At 35.2% G+C, this 21,391-nt stretch overlaps 1 protein-coding gene across 1 annotated transcript in view; it reads right to left on the reverse strand.

Moving 5' to 3' along the window:
• The window catches only part of PAPPA2 (pappalysin 2), a gene marked incomplete at both ends in the record, with an annotated part of 293,177 nt that overhangs the window by 124,805 nt on the left and 146,981 nt on the right, over positions 1–21,391 (reverse strand). The window contains one exon of the mRNA XM_079728440.1: positions 19,688–19,834. Within this exon, the coding sequence (XP_079584566.1) occupies positions 19,688–19,834 (147 nt within the window). The remainder of the gene's footprint in view (positions 1–19,687; positions 19,835–21,391) is intronic.

The following is a 21,391-nucleotide window of genomic DNA, read 5'->3' on the forward strand; positions in this document are numbered from 1 at the left end:
GAGAGGGTGTAGAGAAAAAGGAACCCTCTTGCACTGTTGGTGGGAATGTAAATTGATACAGCCACTATGGAAAACAGTATGAAGGTTCCTTAAAAAACTAAAAATAGAACTATCATATGACCCAGCAATCCCACTACTGGGCATATAACCTGAGAAAACCATAATTCAAAAAGACACATGGGGCTTCTCTGGTGGCGCAGTGGTTGAGAGTCTGCCTGCCGATGCAGGGGACACGGGTTCATGCCCCGGTCTGGGAAGATCCCACATGCCGCGGAGCGGCTAGGCCTGTGAGCCATGGCCGCTGAGCCTGCACGTCCAGAGCCTGTGCTCCGCAACGGGAGAGGCCACAACAGTGAGAGGCCCGCGTACCACAAAAAAAAAACCCCAAAACAAAAAAACACATGCACCCCAATGTTCATTGCAGCAGTATTTACAATAGCCAGGATATGAAAGCAACCTAAATCCCCATCAACAGATGAATGGATAAAGATGTGGTACATAGATACAATGGAATATTAGCCATAAAAAGGAACAAAACTGGGTCATTTGTAGAGATGTGTATAGACCTAGAGTCTGTCATGCAGAGTGAAGTAAGTCAGAAAGAGAAAAACAAATATCGTATATTAACATGTATATGTGGAATCCAGAAAAATGGTACAGATGAGCCTATTTGCAGGCCAGGAATAGAGACGCAGACATAGAAAATGGATGGATGTACACAGAGGCGGAAGGAGAGGGTGGGATGTATTGGGAGATTAGGATTGACATATATACACTACCATGTGCAAAATAGCTAGTGGGAATATGCTGTATAGCAGGGTGGGATGGCGGTGGGTAGCAGGGAAGTCCAAGAGGGAGATGATATATGTATACATATAGCTGATTCACTTTGTTGTACAGCAGAAACTAACACAGCATTGTAAAGCAATTATACTCCAATAAAATAAATAAATAAACCAACGAACAAATAAATATATAAAAATTTAAAAAATCAATGTGATTCAACATAATGATGGACCAAAGAAGAAAAATCACACAATCATATCAACTGATGAAAATCAAGTGTTTGATTAAGTTCAGCTCATATATACCAGTATGGTTTTCAAGAAGTGGAAGAGGGCTTCCCTGGTGGCGCAGTGGTTGAGAGTCCGCCTGCCGATGCAGGGGACGCGGGTTCGTGCCCCGGTCCGGGAGGATCCCGCGTGCCGCGGAGCGGCTGGGCCCGTGAGCCGTGGCCGCTGAGCCTGCGCGTCCGGAGCCTGTGCTCCGCAACGGGAGGGGCCACGGCAGTGAGAGGCCCGCGTACCGCAAAAAAAAAAAAAAAAAAGAAGTGGAAGAAATTATCTAAGGCTTATTCTAAAGTTTATATGGAAAGTCAGTATTTGAGAATAATGAATAGCTAATTTAATTTTGAAAAAGATGTGCAAAAAAATGGAAGTTGGGGGATACACTCTACCGGAAATCTTTTACATGGTAAAAATTATAGTAATAAAAACAGTGTATTGCTGGCGTACAGAGCAGGAAAATAGATCAATGGAATACAACAGAATGTTTAAAAAACAGGCTCTTGTATATATCAGAAACTAGTATATAGTTAATGTAGCATCACAAATTATCAGGGCAAGGATTAATGTTTTAATGGATAGGGTTAGAAAAATTGGCTTATCGTATTTAGACAAAAAAGTGGGATACTACCTTATTCTACATATGAAAACAAAATTTAAATATGTTAAAAACTAATCTTTAAAAGGCAAAATTATTTTAAAAATGATAACTAAGTGAAATAATTTTCAGGTTGTTTTTCTCTTTTCAATGTTAATTCGGTTTATGAGAAAATGTTTCAAATTTTACATCTTTTCATGTTTCATGTTTCATTTATTTTATATCTCATCAAGTATAAAATTAAAAGTCTAACTGCACTGGCTGCTATTTCCAGAGAAAGTAAAATAACAGTGATGATATGGGATTATTTTCTACTTGACTGACTTCTGCTTTTCTCTGTTATTTCCTTTTTATTTTTACCTTGGTTTTAATTTTATCTTTTTCTAATTATTTAATTTGAAAACTGATTACTGATTTTATAACGCTTTTCCCCTAAATACAGACATTTAAAGTTAAAATTTTCCCTGTAAATATTGTTATGTTTGCATCCCATAAAGTTTGACATATTATTTTATTCTCATTCAGCTCAAAATATTTTCTAATTTCCCTATAAAATCTTCTTTGACCTATGGGTTATTTACAAATGTATTGCTGGATTACCAAAAATAATTGGAACTTTCTTAGATAGCTTGTTATTTATTTCAGTTTAGTATTGTTGAGGTCAAAGAACATATTCTTTACGATTTCGATCATTACCCATTTGTTGAGACTTGTTAGGTGGTCGAGTATATGGTCTCTCTTGGTGAATATACCATATGCATTCTGCAGTAGTTGACTGTGGTGTTTCCACAAATGTCAATTAGGTCACGATATTTGATAATGATTTTCAAATCTTATACACTTGTTCTAATGTTTTTGTCCACTTGTTACATCAATTACTTAAAGAGAGATAATAAAATCCTCAATTATGATTATTGATTAGGTTGTCTGTTAGTTCTGTCAATTTTTAATTAATTTCTTTTGAGACTGTTTTTAGGTGCTTCAATTTTATAAGATTAAGATTGTTCTGTATTTGTGATAAATTGACTCAATTATCATTATGAAATGTCCCTCTTTATCTCAGGTAATACTTTATTTTGAAGTCTATTTTGTCAGATATTAACATAGTATATCGATTTTTTATGCTTAGTGTTTACATGGTACATAATTCTCTACTCTTTTACTTTCAATCTGTAGATCATTATTTCAAAGTGTGTTTTTAAATAAATAATATGTAATTGCTTCTTTCTGTCTTATGTAAACTAATAATCTATGCTGTTATGTGGCATTTTTGGACAATTTGCATTTAATGGAATTAATAATACAGATGGATTTAGGTCTACCATCTTGGTATTTGTTTTCTCTTTATTATTTGTTTCTTAGTTCCTCTTTTCTTGCCTTCTTTTGGATGAATCAAGCTATTTTATTATTCCATTAATCTTCTCTTTTGACTTTTTACCTATAGCTATTTGTGTGTAAATGTATATTTTTTTGTGATTGCTCTAGGGATTATTATATGTATGCCTAATTTATTACAATCCACATTCAAATAAAATCACCATATCCTGAATAGATTAAAGACCTTACAGCACTATTATTCCACTTACTACTTGTCCTTTGTGATAATATATATTATTTCTTTATAGGAGGCGTCACCCAAGCCTTCAGTGAGGTTGCTCAACTTTTTTCACCTACTTATGCTTTCTTTCCTTCTTTTCCACAGATGCTGATAGCTAGGCTACTGCTTATCAAACATCCTTCATATTTAGTTCCATCTCAGAATCTGCTTCCTAGAGAATTCCACCTGCCACAGCCAAGGAAAATGACCAATTCTCCCCATCTTTAAAAAATTCTTTTCGATATGGTTTCCACTCAAACTTCAGTTCATCTTTTAAAAAGTTTTGCAGGAAGAGGTGGTTTGCCCCTATTTCTGGCCTTTGTCACCTCCCCTTTTCAGTCTAGCTAAGCCCACAGTCCTACTTACTCACTTCTGTTCTGGGTCATAAGTAGTAGTATCAATATGCTCCCAACTGCCAAGGCTAAGACCTAACATCCCATCATTTATTCATGCAATCACAAAACATTTCAAACATCACAACAACCAGGGTCTGTGCTCAATGCTTGACATACAACCATGACTATACATGGTCTCTGCCCACAAGATCGTTACAGTTTATGTGATGGAGAGACAGACAAACAAGAACAGTGAAGTGTATAGGAACTATGACAGAAGTGTCTATTGAGGAGGCACATAGGAGGAAGAGATTAATTATACATACTAAGTATGGCTTGGGAGAGAAGTTCAGGAAAGTCTAGGTCTTATAAAAGAAGTAATCCTTGAGCTAAATCTTAGAAGATGAGTATGTGTTTTTTTGAAAGTCAAAGTGGAGAAAGCACTTACCAAGAAGGAAAAACATGAATTCTTTACCTGAAAGGTTACAGATATGTAAAAACCTTGGTGTTTTCCAGCACTGAAAGCAATCTGTTATGACTAAAATTTCTAAATCCTAGAGTGTGTGTGTGTGTGTGTGTGTGTGGTATATAGAGGGGTGTGGAAGATGAGATAAATGGGGGAATTCATGCTAAGATAAGACTTATCTCTATCTCCCTATGTCCAATCAGTCACCAGGTCCTTTTGAGTCTATTTTACACTTCATTATGTTTGTAGCATAGCATTTTGTCTTCTACAATAGTTGCATAAACATGCCCACTGCGGAGTATGTACCTTAAGGGTGAAGATAGTGATTAATTCATCATTGAAACCCTCTGCAATACAATATTTTGTTTATTTTTAGGCAGTGTTTATTGAGTAGAATTAAAGGTGAATGTTGTTATGGTGTGGAATTAAGGCAAATGTCCATACTTACCTTTAGCATTAACTGGAAACTAGATATAGAGCAGAGGTCAGCACACTACAGCCCATGAGCCAAATGTGACCCACTGCCTGTTTGTTTATGGTCTGTGAGCTAAGAATGGTTTTTGCATTTTCAAATTGTTGAAAAAATTCAAAGAAAAATAGTGTGAATAATGTGAAAATTATATGAAACTGAAATTTTGGTGTTCATAAGTATAATTTTATTAGAGCACAGCCATGCTCATTCATTTATGTATTGTCTATGGCTGCTTTTATTCTACAACAGCAGTGTTAAGTAGCTGTGACAGAGACCATATAGCCCACAAACCCTAAAATATTTGTTATCTGGATCTTTACAGAAAATATTTCCCAACCCTTGGTATAGAGGAAAAAACATTGGTTTTGGAATAAGTTGGATTTGAATTTGAATCCTATCTATACCTCTACTACCTATGTTATCTAAAATGCTTAGCATCTCTGAGTTTTCAGATAATCATTTTTGGAATCAGAAAAATCATATCTCTGATTAAAAATTCATATAAGAATTTATAATAAGATATCTGGAACATATTAAATCTCAATAAATGTGTTTCTCTCTATCCTCTCCTCTTTAGTGCCTGGTTTTAGGGATTCTCATCTTTGAAATCCAATCAATTAAATATACACTGCATTTTCTGTTGAAGATTCATATTCAGTGTTTGGCTAGTTAAACTCAAACAAAAAAAAAGAGGAAATTATAGTTAACAGGCTTTAGGTTTTATGTAGCGAGGGTTTCCAGACAGTGGTCCATAATTTATAACTAATATGGAGGACCCTGGTATTTAAAATATGATGACCATGTGGTGGTTTCAGTTAGGACTGCTAACCAGTCCAGCTTGAGTGAGACCATTCTTAATTGGAGACATTTTAGAACAGCCATGAAAATAAACATGAACATATGATTTTGCATATGCTGATGGGCTCCTTGTGAAACCAAACAACAAGTACTTTGTTGAACGTCTGCTTCTCAGATTGTTTCATTTGTTGTCTATATTGCTCAGACCCAAAGCACTTTCTGGGAAGGATCATGCCTTCTGTTTCTTTCTCTGTTCCTTAATGGTACCTGGAGTTTACACTATGCACTTAATAAATCCTATGAACTAGATCCACAGATATATCATCTTTGAAGAATTTAGAAGAAATCCAACAAAAGACAGGAAACCTTTTCTTCCATTCCACATATGTTTTAATTTGTTTTCTTGCTCGTGTCATATTTCCCTGTTTATCCCCAGTGCTTATTTCTGGGTTTGGCATATTGCAGGTGCATAATGAATGCTGACTGAATGAGGCAACATCGTGTAGAGAAATAAACATGGGATTAGAGCAATAGGCATGAGTTTGAACTTCAGGTTTACCCTTTTATTCTTGGGTGATGTAGAGCACCTTGGGTCTTTGATTCCTATTTTCCCAATCTGTAAAATATGAAAACACCTACTTTGCCAAACTCACAGGACTATTATGGGGTTCAAATAAAAAAGTGTTGAGAATGCACATTGTAAACTATAAAGGGCTTTAAAATGTGCTTATTATTGTAAATAATAAAAAGAATCTACATTTTATTCTATGTAAGAGAAGTTCTCATATTTTGGTCTATTGATCCCAGATTTTAAAAAATAATAATAATAAGGAAAGATAAGAGAGACAAGTTACCTTAGTAAATGTGGACTAAAATGATAGAAATTTTGTTGGGCAAGCAAGTAAAGGAAAGATTTTGGAAAGATATTTTCAAGGCTAATGTTTTCCAGTACAGCTGTTTCTCACTGTAATAAATTTGTCTGTGATCCATTGCATACGAATCATATTTGTATATCAAATCAAGATTAAAGTAATATAAAAGGAATAATAAAGAGTCAGAAATCCTTCAGTCCTCAGAAAACTTTGAAAAAAACTTAATCAGCTTATTTTTTAAAATCACTTCCTAATTTATTTAGTATCATGTGGATTTGTGAAAACTAAATTTTCTTAAGTTTTTATATGTTAACATTCAATGATATTCATGATTTTTTTCTTACACAAGTACTATTACTCCTATATCTCTTGTAAGAAGAACAGAGTGCAAACCTAAAATATATATGGTAGCTAATTGACATACATTTTAAAAATTCCAGTTGGAGATTTTTGCTTCCAGGTATAAAGAAGTAACTTATAGTAGAACATATACTCCTGAAAAGAACGATTATAAAAAATGAATAAAGTAAAAAAAAAAAGTTTGAAAGCATTTGAGAGCAACTAAGGCAGTCAGGACTGAAAAGACTCAAAAACAAAGAAACCACATTGAAGATAACCTAACATTCTGTGCCACTATTGCCACTGAGGTGTTTTCAAATTCTAAACTATGAAGAATAAGAGTATAAGAAGCTAAGCAGAAATGGGTAGATTAAAGACCAAAAAGCTAAGCAGAACTTTTAGCAGACACGTATTGCTGAGGAAATAGAAATTGTGCTTCAGAGACTATCAAGGTAGAAGACCCAATTAGTTGAGACCCCTGAAGTGACTAGGCCTTAGGAGAAAAGGAACTATGAAATATTTCAGGGCTCATTAATACAGAAGCACAAGCTTGAGTCAACTTAAGTACTGATTAAGTTAAGGTGCTCTTTCCCAAATTTTATTATACATTTTTTAAAGTAAATCATCTTAAAAGGAAGATATCATTAGCCAGAGCCTACACAATTTTTCAGTGTCTGATATTCAGTTAAGACACTCTTCAGTATGACAGGAGATATGCCTAAATGAATGAGAGTTAAGAAATAAAAGTCAACATGAACAGACCTCAGGTCACCAAGTTATTAGTATTATCAGACACAGACGTTAAAATGATTGTGATTAATATATTTTTAAAATAGACTACAGGATGGAGAATTTTAAAGAAAATGAGAACCTATAGGAATAGTTAAATATGTATTCTAGAATTAAAAATAAAATGACTGATACTAATAATATAATAAACAGTTTAACAGCCAATTATATGGTGTAAAATTTGGGATTAGTGAAACAGAAGATACGTCAGCATAAGATAATCAGACTGCAGCATGGAGAAAAAAAAAGAATGAAAAATAGAACAAAGAGAAAAGGAACAAAATACAAACAGCAAAAAGCTCTGATGTATGTAATTTGGTGTCCAAAAAAGGAAGGGCAAGTAAAGACATTAAGCTACAGATTCAAGAAGATTGACAAACAGTTAGCCAGATATATGCAAAGAAAAACAGGCTTAGGAACATCATACTAAAACTGTTGAAGACAAAAGACAAAGAGATTATGTTAAAAGCACCAGAGAATAGAAGGCATTGCCTTCAAAGTAATGTACATCAGATGGTACAGCTAACTCTCCAAAGAAAGTATATAGGTAAAAAGGCAATGAAATAACATCTTCAAATTCTTGAAAACAACAACTGGCCACCTAGAATTCTATACCAGGCAAAGATACTCTTTAAAAATAAATGTCGAATAAAGATATTTTCAGCTACACAAAAACTGGAAGAACTCACTGCCAGCAGATTCATGTTAAAAAATAATAATAAATGGATTTCTTCAAGCTAAATAAAAATGAGGAAAGCACAGAAATGTAGAAAGGACCAAAGAGCACTGGAAAGGTAAATATTAGGTAATTTAAAATCATTTTAACTTAAAAAAGCCAGGAAACAGAAAATAGAGACAAAGCATTCTAAGTTACTCATTGATTATGAAACTGTGAGACAGCTAATTCACAGCAGACTCTAACTGGTTAAGGACCCACATTGAAATCTCGAGGGTGAAAAAGATAGAGAATAAAATAAAAGTATAACTAATAAACTGATAGAATGGGACATAAAATAATAAAACAACTTATTTAATCTAAAAAGGGCAAGAAATAGAAAAAACAGAGAGCATGTGGAACAAGTGAATAACAAATGGTTTGTTGGTAGATTTAAAACTAAGCATCATTAATTACATTAAATATAACTGGACCAAATACTGCTGTAATTGGAAAATAGAGAATTTTAGATTTATTTATATAGAGATTTGTTAGATTTGGATTTATTTATATTATTCACATATGTAAAGATATGTTGACTTCAAACAAAGCATATTAAATATAGTTGCACAGAAAGATTAAAAGTAATAGGATGGAAGAGGAAACAATATGCAAATAAACAAAAAGGTATAGCTATACTAATATCAGACAAAGTTTACAGTACAGCAAAAAATATTCTTAGAGATAGGTGGAGTCAAGATGGCAGTGTGGAAAGAAGATGAGTTAACGTCTCCCCAGAACTATGGTGCCTGCCAGCTGCTGGTGAGGGACCGTGACACCCAAGGAGATGGGAGGAACACCCAAGTGAACCAGTAGGACATGGAGGGACTGAGGGTGGAGGAGAAGTGGAGGCCAGACAGGACCAGTGCCCCTGAGTCCTGGGAGATCAGGAGAGGCAGGTGGGAGGGGCCCTCTGGGGGAAATAGGAGAGGAGTGGAGGGCGATTGCCCCTCCCACTTGGGCTTGGGGAGCCTGCTGAGCTCCCAGGCTGGTACCCACCCCCTCCAGGCTGCATGAGTCCTGGGGGCATATGAGAGAGCCTGGGGAGATCAGGAGAGGCAGGCGGGAGGGGCCCTCCAGGACCAGAGGAGCAAGAGAGGAGAGGAGGGCATTTGTCCTACCCACCTGAGTCAAGGAAGCCTGCTGAGCTCACAGGTGAGGTCCTCCGCCCTCTGAGACCAGAAGTGGGGGACACACCTGGGTCCCTTCCCCCTACAGCTCCCAGGGCCTTTTCCAGGCCTGTGGGTCCTAAGCATAGGCCTTTCCCACTGCCCAAACCTCGCCCTTGCTTAAGTCCCACCACCCACAGCAAAGGCCTTTCCCCCTTTTGCTTTTGCTTTGTTTTTCCCCTCCTTCTCTTTTCTACTATCGTGGTACAGTTGTACCTTCCAGTTGTTGATTCATTTATATTTTTATTTTTATATTCTTTCCAACATATCAGTTAGTTTCCTAGTCTAATTTTATTTTTTACTTTGTTATTGTTCTCCCTTTTTTTTTTTTTCTGCCACCCCATGCGGCTTGTGGGATCTTGATTCACGAGCCGGGTGTCAGGCCGAAGCTCTGTGGTGGGATCTCTGAGTCTGAACCACTGCACTGACAGAGAACCTCAGACCCCAGGGAATATTCATCAGAGTGAGGTCTCATAGAGGTCCTCATCTCAGCACCTGGACCCAGCTCTACCCAACAGCCTACAAACTCCAGTGTTGGAAACCTCAGGCCAAACAACCAGTAAAACAGGAACAAAATCCCACCCATTAAAAAAAAAAGAGAGATGGCAAAATATATGTCACAGCTGAAGGAGCAGGGTAAAAGCCTACAAAACCAAATAAACAAAGATGAAATAGGCAATCTAACTGAAAAAGAATTCAGAGTAATGATAGTAAAGATGATCCAGAATCTCGGAAACAGAATGGATGCATGGACTGAGAAAATACAAGAAATGTTTAACAAAGATCTAGAAGAACTAAAGAACAAACAAACAGAGATGAATAACACAATAAATGAAATGAAAAAATACACTAGAAGGAATCAATAACAGAATAACTGAGGCAGAAGAACGAATAAGTGAGCTGGAAGACAAAATGGTGGAAATAACTGCCGAGGAGTAGAATAAAGAAAAAAGAATGAAAAGAACTGACGACAATCTCAGAGACCTCTGGGACAACACTAAATGCACCAACATTCAAATTATAGGGGTTCCAGAAGAAGAAGAGAAAAAGAAAGGGTCTGAGAAAACATTTCAAGAGATTATAGTCAAAAACTTCCCTAACATGGGAAAGGAAATAGTCACCCAAGTGCAGGAAGCACAGAGAGTGCCAAATAGGATAAACCCTAGGAAAAACACACCAAGACCCTTATTAATCAAACTAACAAAAATTAAAGTCAAAGAAAAAAAATTAAAAGCAGCGAGGGAAAAACAAAAAATAACATACAAAGGAATCCCCATAAGGTAATCAGCTGATTTTTCAGTGGAAACTGCAGTCCAGAAGGGAGTGGCAGGAAATACTTAAAATAGTGAAAGAGAAAAAATTACAACCAAGATTACTCTACCCAGCAAGGATCTCATTTAGATTTGACAGAGAAATCCAAAGCTTTACAAACAAGCAAAAGCTAAGAGAATTCAGCACCACCAAATCAGCTCTATAACAAATGCTAAAGAAAATTCTCTAGGCGGGAAACACATGAGAAGAAAAAGACCCACAAGAAGAAACCCAAAACAATTAAGAAAATGGTAATAGGAACATACATATCAATAATAACCTTGAATGTAAATAGATTAAATGTCCCAACCAAAAGACACAGACTGGCCGAATGGATACAAAAACAAGACCCATATACATGCTGTCTACAAGAGACCCACTTCAGACCTACAGACACATACACATTGAAAGTGAAGGGATGGAAAAGATATACCATGCAAATGGAAATCAAAAGAAAGCTGGAGTAGCAGTTCTCATATCAGACAAAATAGACTTTAAAATAAAGACTGTTACAAGAGATAAGGAGGGACAATACATAATGATCAAAGATCAATCAAGAAGAAGATATAACAATTATAAATGTTTATGCACCCAACATAGGAGTACCTCAATACATAAGGCAAATGCTAACAGCCATAAAAGGGGAAATAGACAGTAACACAATAATAGTGGGGGAGTTTAACACCCCACTTACACCAATGGACAGATCATCCAGACAGAAAATAAATAAGGAAACACAAGCTTTAAATGACACAATAAACCAGACAGACTTAATTGATATTTATAGGACATTCCACCTGAAAGTGGCAGAATACACTTTCTTCTCAAATGCACACGGAACATTCTCCAGAATAGATCACATCTTGGGTCACAAATCAAGCAAGCCCTGGAAAATTTAAGAAAACTGAAATCATATCAAGCATCTTTTCCAACCAGATGCTATGAGATTAGAAATCAGTTACATGGAAAAAAAAAAAAAGGAAAACCCCCCACAAATATATGGAGGCTAAACAGTGTGCTACTAAATAACCAAGAGATCACTGAAGAAATCAAAGAAGAAATTTAAAAAATAGATAGAAACAAATGACAACAAAAACATGATGACCCAAAAGCTATGGGATGCAGCAAAAGCAGTTCTAAGAGGGAAGTTTATAGCAATTCAATCTCACCTCAAGAAACAAGAAAAATCTCAAATAAACAATCTCACCCTACACTTAAAACAACTAGAAAAAGAAGAACAAAGAAAACCCAAAGTCAAGCAGAAGGAAAGAACTCATAAAGATCAGAGCAGAAATAAATGAAATAGAAATGAAGAAAACAATAGCAAAGATCAATAAAACTAACAACTGATTCTGGAGAAGATAAAATTGATAAACTCTTAGCCAGATTCATCAAGAAAAAAAGGAAGAGGATACATATCAATAAAATTAGAAATGAAAAAGGAGAAATCACAACTGACACCACAGAAATACAGAGGATTTTAAGAGACTACTACAAACAACTATATGCCAATAAAATGGACAACCATGAAGAAACAGACAAATTCTTGGAAAGGTACAATTTTCCAAGACTGAACTAGGAAGAATTAGAAAATATAAACAGATGTATCACAAGTAATGAAATTAAAACCGTAATTTAAAATCTTCCAACAAACAAAAGTCCAGGACCAGAGGGCTCCACAGGCAAATTCTATCAAACATTAAGAGAAGAGTTAACACCCATCATTCTCAAACTCTTCCAAAAAACTGCAGAGGGAGAAACACTCCTAAATTCATTCTACAAGGCCACCATCACCCTGATACCAAAAGCAGAAAAAGATATCACAAAAAAAGAAAATTATAGACCAATAACAATGATGAACATAGATGCAAAAATCCTAAACAAAATACAAGCAAACAGAATCCAACAACACATTAAAAGGATCATACACCATGATCAAGTGAGATTTATCCCAGTGATGCAATGATTCTTCAATATACACAAATCAATCAGTGTGATACACCACATTAACAAATTAAGGAATAAAAACCATACAATCATCTCAATAGATGCAGAAAAAGCTTTTGACAAAATTCAACACCGATTTATGATAAAAAAAACTCTCAAGAAAATGGGCATAGAGTGAATCTACCTCAACATAATAAAGGCCATATATGACAAACCCACAGCAAGCATCATATGCAATGGTGAAAAACTGAAAGCATTTCCACTAAGATCAGGAACAGGATAAGGATGTCCGCTCTTGTCATTCTTATTCAACATAGTTTTGGAAGTCCTAGCCATGACAATCAGAGAAGAAAAAGAAATAAAAGGAATACAAATTGGAAAAGAAGAAGTAAAACTGTCACTGTTTGCAGATGGCATGATACTATACATAGAAAATCCTAAATATGCCACCAGAAAACTACTAGAACTAATCAATGAATTTGGTAAGGTTACAGGATACAAAATTAATGTGCAGAAATCTCTGGCATTCCTATACACCAACAACGAAAAATTAGAAAGAGAAATTTAGGAAACAATCCCATTTACCATCACAACAAAATGAATAAAATACCTAGTAATAAACCTGCCTAAGGAGGTGAAAGACTTACTCAGAAAACTATAAAACACAGATGAAAGAAATCGAAGATGACATAAGCCGATGGAGAAATATAACATGTTCTTGGATTGGAAGAATCAATATTGTGAAAATGACTATACTACCCAAAGCAATCTACAGATTCAATGCAATCTCTATCAAACTACCAACTGGCATTCTTCACAGAATTAGAACAAAAAATTTTACAACTTGTATAGAAACACAAAAGACCCCAAATAGCCAAAGTGAACTTGAGAAAGAAAAACGGAGTTGGAGGAATCAGTCTCCCTGACTTCAAACTATACAGTATATCAAGAGAGTATGGTACTGGCACAAAAACAGAAATATAGATCAATGGTACAGGATAGAATGCTCAGAGGTAAACCCACACACATATGGTCACCTAATTTACGACAAAGGAGGCAAGAATATACAATGGAGAAAAGACAGTCTCTTCAATAAGTGGTGCTGGAAAAACTGGACAGCTACATGTAAAAGAATGAAATTAGAACACTACCTAACACCATATACAAAAATAAACTCCAAATGGATTAAAGACCTAAATGTAAGACCAGACACTATAAAACACTTAGAGGAAAACATAGGAAAAACACTCTTTGACATAATCCACAGCAAGATATTTTTTGACCCACCTCCTAGAGAAATGTAAATAAAAACAAAAATAAACAAATGGGACTTAATTAAACTTAAAAGCTTTTGCACAGCAAAGGAAACCATAAACAAGACAAAAAGACAACGCTCAGAATGGGAGAAAATATTTGCACATGAAACAACAGACAAAGGATTACTCTCCAAAATGTACAAACAGCTCATGGAACTCATTATCAAAAAAAACAATCCAATTAAAAAATGGTTGGAAGACCTAAATAGACATCTCACCAAGGAAGACATACAGATGGCCAAGAGGCACATGAAAAGCTGCTCAACATCACTAATTATTAGAGAAATGTAAATCAAAACTATAGTGAGGGGCTTCCCTGGTGGCGCAGTGGTTAAGAGTCTGCCTGCCGATGCAGGGGACACGGGTTCGTGCCCCGGTCTGGGAGGATCCCACATGCCGTGGAGCGGCTGGGCCCGTGAGCCATGGCCGCTGAGCCTGCGAGTCCGGAGTCTGTGCTCCACAACAGGAGAGGCCACAACAATGAGAGGCCCGCGTACCGCAAAAAAAAAAAAAAAAAAACTATAGTGAGGTATCACCACAGGCCGGTCAGAATGGCCATTATCAAAAAATCTAGAAACAATAAATGCTGGAAAGCGTGTGGTGAAAAGGGAACCCTCCTGCAGTGTTGGTGTAAATGTAAATTGATACAACCACTATGGAAAACAGTATGGAGGTTCCTTAAAAAACTAAAAATAGAACTACCATATGACCCAGCAATCCCACTACTGGGCATATACCCTGAGAAAACCATAATTCAAAAAGAGGCATGTACCACAATGTTCATTGCAGCAGTATTTACAATAACCAGGACATGGAACCAACCTAAATGTCCATCAACAGATGAATGGATAAAGAAGGTGTGGCACATATATTCAATGGAACATTTCTCATCACAAAAAGAAACGAAATTGAGTTATTTGTAATGAGGTGGATGGACCTGGAGTCTGTCATACAGAGTGAAGTAAGTCAGAAAGAGAAAAACAAATACTGTATGCTAACGCATATATATGGACTCTAAATTTTTTAAAATGGTACTGATGCTATTTGCAGGGCAGTAAGAAAGATGTAGACATAGAGAATGGACTTGATGACACGGGGTCAGGGGGAAGCTGGGGCGAAGTTAGAGTAGCATCGACCTATATACACTACCTAATGTAAAATAGCTAGTGGAAAAAGCAGCATAGCACAGGGAGATAAGGTTGGTGCTATGCGATGACCTAGAGGGGAGGGAGAGGGAGGATGGGAGGGAGGCTCAAGAGGGAGGGGATATGGGGACACGTGTATGCATATGGCTGATTCGCTTTGTTGTGCAACAGAAACTAACAGTATTATGAAGCAGTTACACTCCAATAAAGATCTATTAAAAAATATTCTTAGAGATAAAGAGAGACATTTCTTAGTGTTAGAAGAGATAATCCACCAGGAAGATATAAAAATTCTAAAATTATCTACTCACACTAGTTTCACTTTACACAGTTTCCATATACAAAAATATCAGTTATCACCATTTAGTTATATAATACCAGAGTCCCAACGATATGATTCAAATTTCAGTTACCAAAAAATAACTGTAACTGTAGAAAGTACAAACTCCATTAACAGTCTTTCCATCCACAAATCACCATGTAAATAACAACTGAGAATCATGATCAGTGACCAATTACATCACTTCTTTCAAACTGTCATTGATCGTTTACTGTGTATCTGTTATTCAGTTCACACAGAGGCAGAAAAGTGTGCATTTGTGTTGCCTCATCTACCAGTGACATTTTACCAACATGACATTTCACAAACATGACATTTCACAAACATGGATAATCAAAAAAGGGGATCAGCCAGCAAGGGTGAAAGTGCAGCAAAGAAACAAAAAATTATAATGCTGGAGGTGAAATTTGAATTAAAGGTAAATAGAGTTACAGACGAAAGAGCTGAGTGTGGGAATGTTGATGCTGCTGCCATTTGGGAGACTGGATTTGCAGCCAGAGGAACTTAGTGAAAGTGAAATGATCAGCAAAAATGAGAAAAGTGGTTGTGACAAAAAGGATGAAGATGTCCCAGAGGAAATGATGCCAAGAAAAAAATTCACATTAAAAGAACTCTCAGAGATGTTTCATAACATTGAAAGTGCAAAGTACTATAAAATGTTGGAAGCTGCTCAAACTTAGGAAGGAATATGACAATTCACAAAGGCACAGAAAAACTGCTTGCTTTGTAATGTAAATCATATGAAGCAAAAAAAAAAAAGGCAAGCACTGTTCAAACTACACTTGGTAGTTTTCTTTTTTTTTAAACAAAGAAATGAAACACTTTAATTCTCTGTTTGTAATTTTTTTAATTATAATGATCTAAAATTTACTATTTTTTCACTTCCTTTCACATATATTTCTGAAAATAAGAGAGTTTTTAATATCGTGTCAAAAAGGTCATGTAACAATTATAATTTTTCCCATCGATTACTGAGTTTGTTTTGTATAGTTTTAGGATACATGGTCATTTTGTGGTCCCACACTACAAAGTGAGAACTGCCTGCATATTTAATAATATAGTTTCAAAATATATAAATCAAAAACTGACAAAAATAAGAGAAACAGACAAATTCAAGACTATGGTAAGAAAGTCTGACCCATATCTCTCAGTAACTGATGGAAACAGTATACAAAATATCAGGGAAAATATGTATATATATTATATTATATATATGATATAGGAAATTTTAATGACATGATGGATGAACTTGATCTATGTTAAATATATAGAATGTTATATCCAATAATTTCAGATTACATATTTCTTTCAAAGTAGGTGTAATATTTATCAATATTAACCAGATGCTATTCCATAATTCAAGGGTCAACAAATTAAAAAGGCTTGAAACCATACCAAATATAATCTTTGACCACAGAAGACTCTAGCTATAAGTCAAAAATAAAAAGGTAACCAGAAAATTCACAAATGTTTAGAAGTTCATCAGCATACTTATAAATAACTCAGGGATCAAAAAAGTAATCAAATAAAAATTAGAAAATATGTTTGAACTGGATGATAACAGAAATAAGATGTGAAACTTGTAGTATGTCGCTAAAGTCAAATTAGAAGGAAACTTGTGGCCTTAATGCACATATTTTAAAAAGAAAGAAGCTAAAAATTAATTATCTAAGCATCATCTCAAGTTACTAGAAAAAGTAGAGCAAGTTAAATGTAAACATAAAAGGAAGGAAATAATGCTATTTTCATTATTTCCTTCTGTTTATGTTTATATATGTATATTTATATATATAAGAATACATATATACACACATATATATTCTTTGGTTCTATAAAAACATTAATAAAAGATTAATAAAACTGATAAATCTTGAGCAAGACTGAGCAAAAAAATAAAAGAGAGAAGCCAAAAATTAACAATAGCATAAATGAAAAAAAGTCCTGGGGAGCTTGGAAATATTACAAATAAAATAAGAGAACATTACGAAAAACTTAATGCCAATAAATTCAAAATTTTAGAAAAAATGGACTAATTACTTGATGGAAAACTCAACTTACCAAAGTTGACCTAAGAAGAAATAAAAAACCCAAATTTTTCAATATCTGGTTTAAAATTTTAACACATATTTAAATATTTTCCTTAAAGAAAACACAGACCCAGATAGCTTTACTGATGAATTCCTCCAAAATTAACATCAACCTTTCACAAAATATTCCAGAAAACTGGGGAAAAAAGGAAACTTACTCTGGGAGTCAAACCTAGCCTTCATCATAAAACCTGACAAGATAGTAAAATTAAAAAAAAAAAAAGTAGGAACCAATCTCTAATGAATATAAATGAAAAAAACACTTAAAATATTCACAAATAGGATCCAAAACTATTGGCAACGGATTATACATAGCCTCCAAGTTATTTTTTTCCTCAGGTATCTAATGTTGATTTAACATTTAAACATTTATCAGTGTATATCAAGACAGTGACAGAACAAAGGGGAAAATAATATGGTCATCTCAGTGGATGCAGAAAAAGCATTTGATAAAATTCAACTCCCCTTTTCTCAGAAAACTATAAAACATTAAGAGAAATTAAAGACTTAAGTAACTCAAAGAAAATGTTAGAAGACAGTATTTTAAAGGGAAAACTCTCCCCAAATTGACTCAGAGATTCAATAAAATCCCAATCAAAATTGCATCAGGTTTTTTTTTCCTAGGTGTGAAAATTGAAGCTGATTCCAAAATTTATATGAAAATTCAGAGGACCAAGAATAGCCAATACAATCAGGAAAAAAAGGAACAAGTTTTAGGACTTACATTATTTGATTTTAAGACTCATAAAAGATGTACAGTAATTAAGAGTATAACACTGATGCAATGATATACAGATCAGTCTGTATACAGATACACAGAACAAGATGTAGAATCTCCACAATAAACAGATCTCCACATATATATGGCCAGTTTATTTGCGACAAAGGTGACACAGTGCAGCAAAGAGGGGAAAAGAAAATTTTAGTTTGAGTAATGGTAGTTCTAGGTCTAGGGAGAAAAAATCTTGATCCCTACCTCACACAATACACAAAAATTCCAATGGATTGTACACCTACATATAAAATGTAAAACAATAACATTTCTAGAAGATAACATAGGAAAGTATATCTTTGTGGTAGGCAAAGACTATTAAATACAGCACACGACAAGCACTAACCATAAACAAAAAGGAAGATAATTTGAATTTTAGTAAAATTTAGAACTCTGTTCATCTAAATATACCATTAAGAGTAAAAATAAGTAAGCCACAGAGTGTTGGAAAATATTAAATAACATATAACTGGAACAGGATTTACATTCAGAAAATTGTAAAGAAATCATATAAATTAAGAAGGACAGACAGTCCAATAGAAAATTGAGCAAAAGACTTTAATATGCCCTTCAGATAAAAAGAAAAAAAAAAAGAAGTATCTACAAATGACCAATATACATGTAAAAGTCTCCTAATCTCATTAGCCAACATGTGAATACAAATTGAAACCTCAAGGAGGTACATTTACATACCCAACAGAATGGCCAAAATGAAGACTTTTAAATATTTTAAATATCAAGTAATGGTGAAAATGTAAAGCAACTGGAATACTCATAGGCCTCTGGTGGGAGTATAAACTAGTACAACCAAGTGGAAAATCATTCGGGATTATCTACTAAAGCTGGTCATCTGCCTAACTATGATCTAGCAGTTCCAAATATACCCAATTGTTTATATACATTCACCAAAAGAAATGTACAGAAGTGTTTATAGCAGAACTATTTGTAATGCACAGTACAGAAAAACTAGAAATAAACTATATGTCCATCAATATGGTTAAATAAAGTATGACATATTCATGCACTGGAATTCTACACAGTAATGGAAATGAACTTTTCTGCTAAGTAAAGCAGCACGATGAATCCCACAAACAGAAAACTGAGTAAGAAAGAATCAGACACAAATAGTACATACTGTAAAGTTTTTTACATAAAATGCAAATAGGCAAAACTAATCTATGGTGGCAGAAGTAACAAATAGTAGATACCTCTGTCATATAATAAATGAGAGGGGGAATGAGAGAGCCTTTTGGGGGGTGATGTTAATTTTCTGTTTCTTGATCTGTGTGCTGGTTAGAGAGGATGTTTACTTTGTAAAAATTTATTGATCTGTGCATTTCTGATTTTTGTACTTTTCTATGTGTATATTATACTTTGATAAAATGATTGCTTATACAGAAAAGTCCAACATTCAAAGAGAGATGAAAATATTCAAAATGTAAAAACTTTGAGATGATAAAAGGAAATCTGACAAGCCATTCCAATGCATCATTTATACACACACACATGCACAATCTATACACAGCCTTCACAAAAATCCATTTGGGCCACTTACTTTGAGCCAAACCTCATCCTCTCTCTCCAGGCTACCTTTTAGCTGCTTACTCCCTTCATCCTGAGGTCTATTTCCACTGGTGACACAGGGAAACCAGCCAGTAAGTGGACGGTGCTCTGGCAAATCTGGACGGTATGATGTGCAAATCTGAAATGCAATTTCAACCAACAATTAAATGTGGAGGGTGAGAGGTAAGTAAAGACAATGAAACTCTCCAGCTTGAAACCAAAGTTTTCCTCTCTTTCTGAATGCCTAATGATCACGTTATCGGCAGAAAACTTTTCTCAATGTAGAAGAATGTCTCAGTGCTCTCTGTTAGCCTCAAGATATAACTTTACCAGGGTAGAAGAATACACATGACAACTCACAGGCAGCTGATGACCCAAGGATCTTGCTCAACGAATTGTCCTAGCACATTTCAGGCAACTGCTCCTAGGATTAGTTAGGGAAGTCTGTCCAGGATGATGATTAGATCCTTATCAGGCAGGATCCACTGGCCCCAGGAGTGAGGCTACTGAGTCAGGGAACCACTAAGCTGGGAAAAGGAACCAGGAAAGAGAAAATCCAGGAAATTTCTCCCACTTCACTGGGGGAAGACAGACAGGCTAGGCTAAAAGCCACCTTAGAGAGCTGTCACTAACTCAGAATCTCCCAGTTTTCTGGGCTTCCTGTCATTGGGCACCAGAACTCTTGAGAAAGATGCCAGAATTAGCTGAAGGAGTGTGGCAGGCATAGCTACTTGCCTATCCATATCCATTCCCCTTTCTTTATTAACAAACTCCAGTTTTGTTCAAGGTGACAATGTATAAAGTTATAAATGCTCATCTCCTCAGGGTCCCTTACAACTAAGGATGATGAAGTGACCTGGATCTGACCAATGAGATGTTGGTGGAAGCCTATAGTGTCGAAGTTCCCGAAGAACTCCCATTTTCCCAATAAAAAGAGACTCAGCTAGCACGTATCAATATTTCCCTTTGACCTTTCCCCTTCTTCCCACTTGAAATAATGACTTCGTGCCTGGAGGAACAGCAGTCATCTCATGAGCTTGAGGAAGAAAGCTGCAAGCCAAGGATAGAAAGAAATGAAATCTCAAAGACCCCTGGGTCCTTGATGAGTTCCTTGAACCACAGCACCAACCTTGGCTGGTTCCTCAATCATCAGGGGGTATCTCCTCAAGGTTAAACTCCAGTAATTCTATCCTGGCCTAATATACCTAGAGAGCTAAATCTTACTTCTGTTGAAATGACTATATTGCTTATTGTTATAATGAATGAGTTTATTTGGCAATGGAAACACCTAGAATAGTATCCAAAAACTAAAGCCCTTAATCTTCTTTTCTGTATTTAATTATGATTCATAGAAGTCAGTCCTCAGAGTCCTCAGAGGATCTTCTATTTATTTAGGTAGATATTCATGGAAAATTGTATACCTACAGATTTGTTTTTAGTACTGACTCTCAAATTTCTTTAATCATAAGAATTCTTTAAATCAAATTATACTTTGATCTTTAATACATATTTTAAATTTCATTTGATCCTTGTAATAAAACCATTGCGTTAAATGCAAAAGGTATTATTATACCCATTTTACATATGAGAAAATTGGGGCCCAGAGAGGTTAAGTGACACGTCCAATCTCACTTAGTAATAATCATAATAATACTGGTAGATCTAATAGTGTTATCCAGGTATTCTGACTCTTTAC

This window comes from Hyperoodon ampullatus (genome assembly GCF_949752795.1).
Source record: "Hyperoodon ampullatus genome assembly, chromosome: 2".
Lineage (NCBI taxonomy): Eukaryota > Metazoa > Chordata > Mammalia > Artiodactyla > Ziphiidae > Hyperoodon > Hyperoodon ampullatus.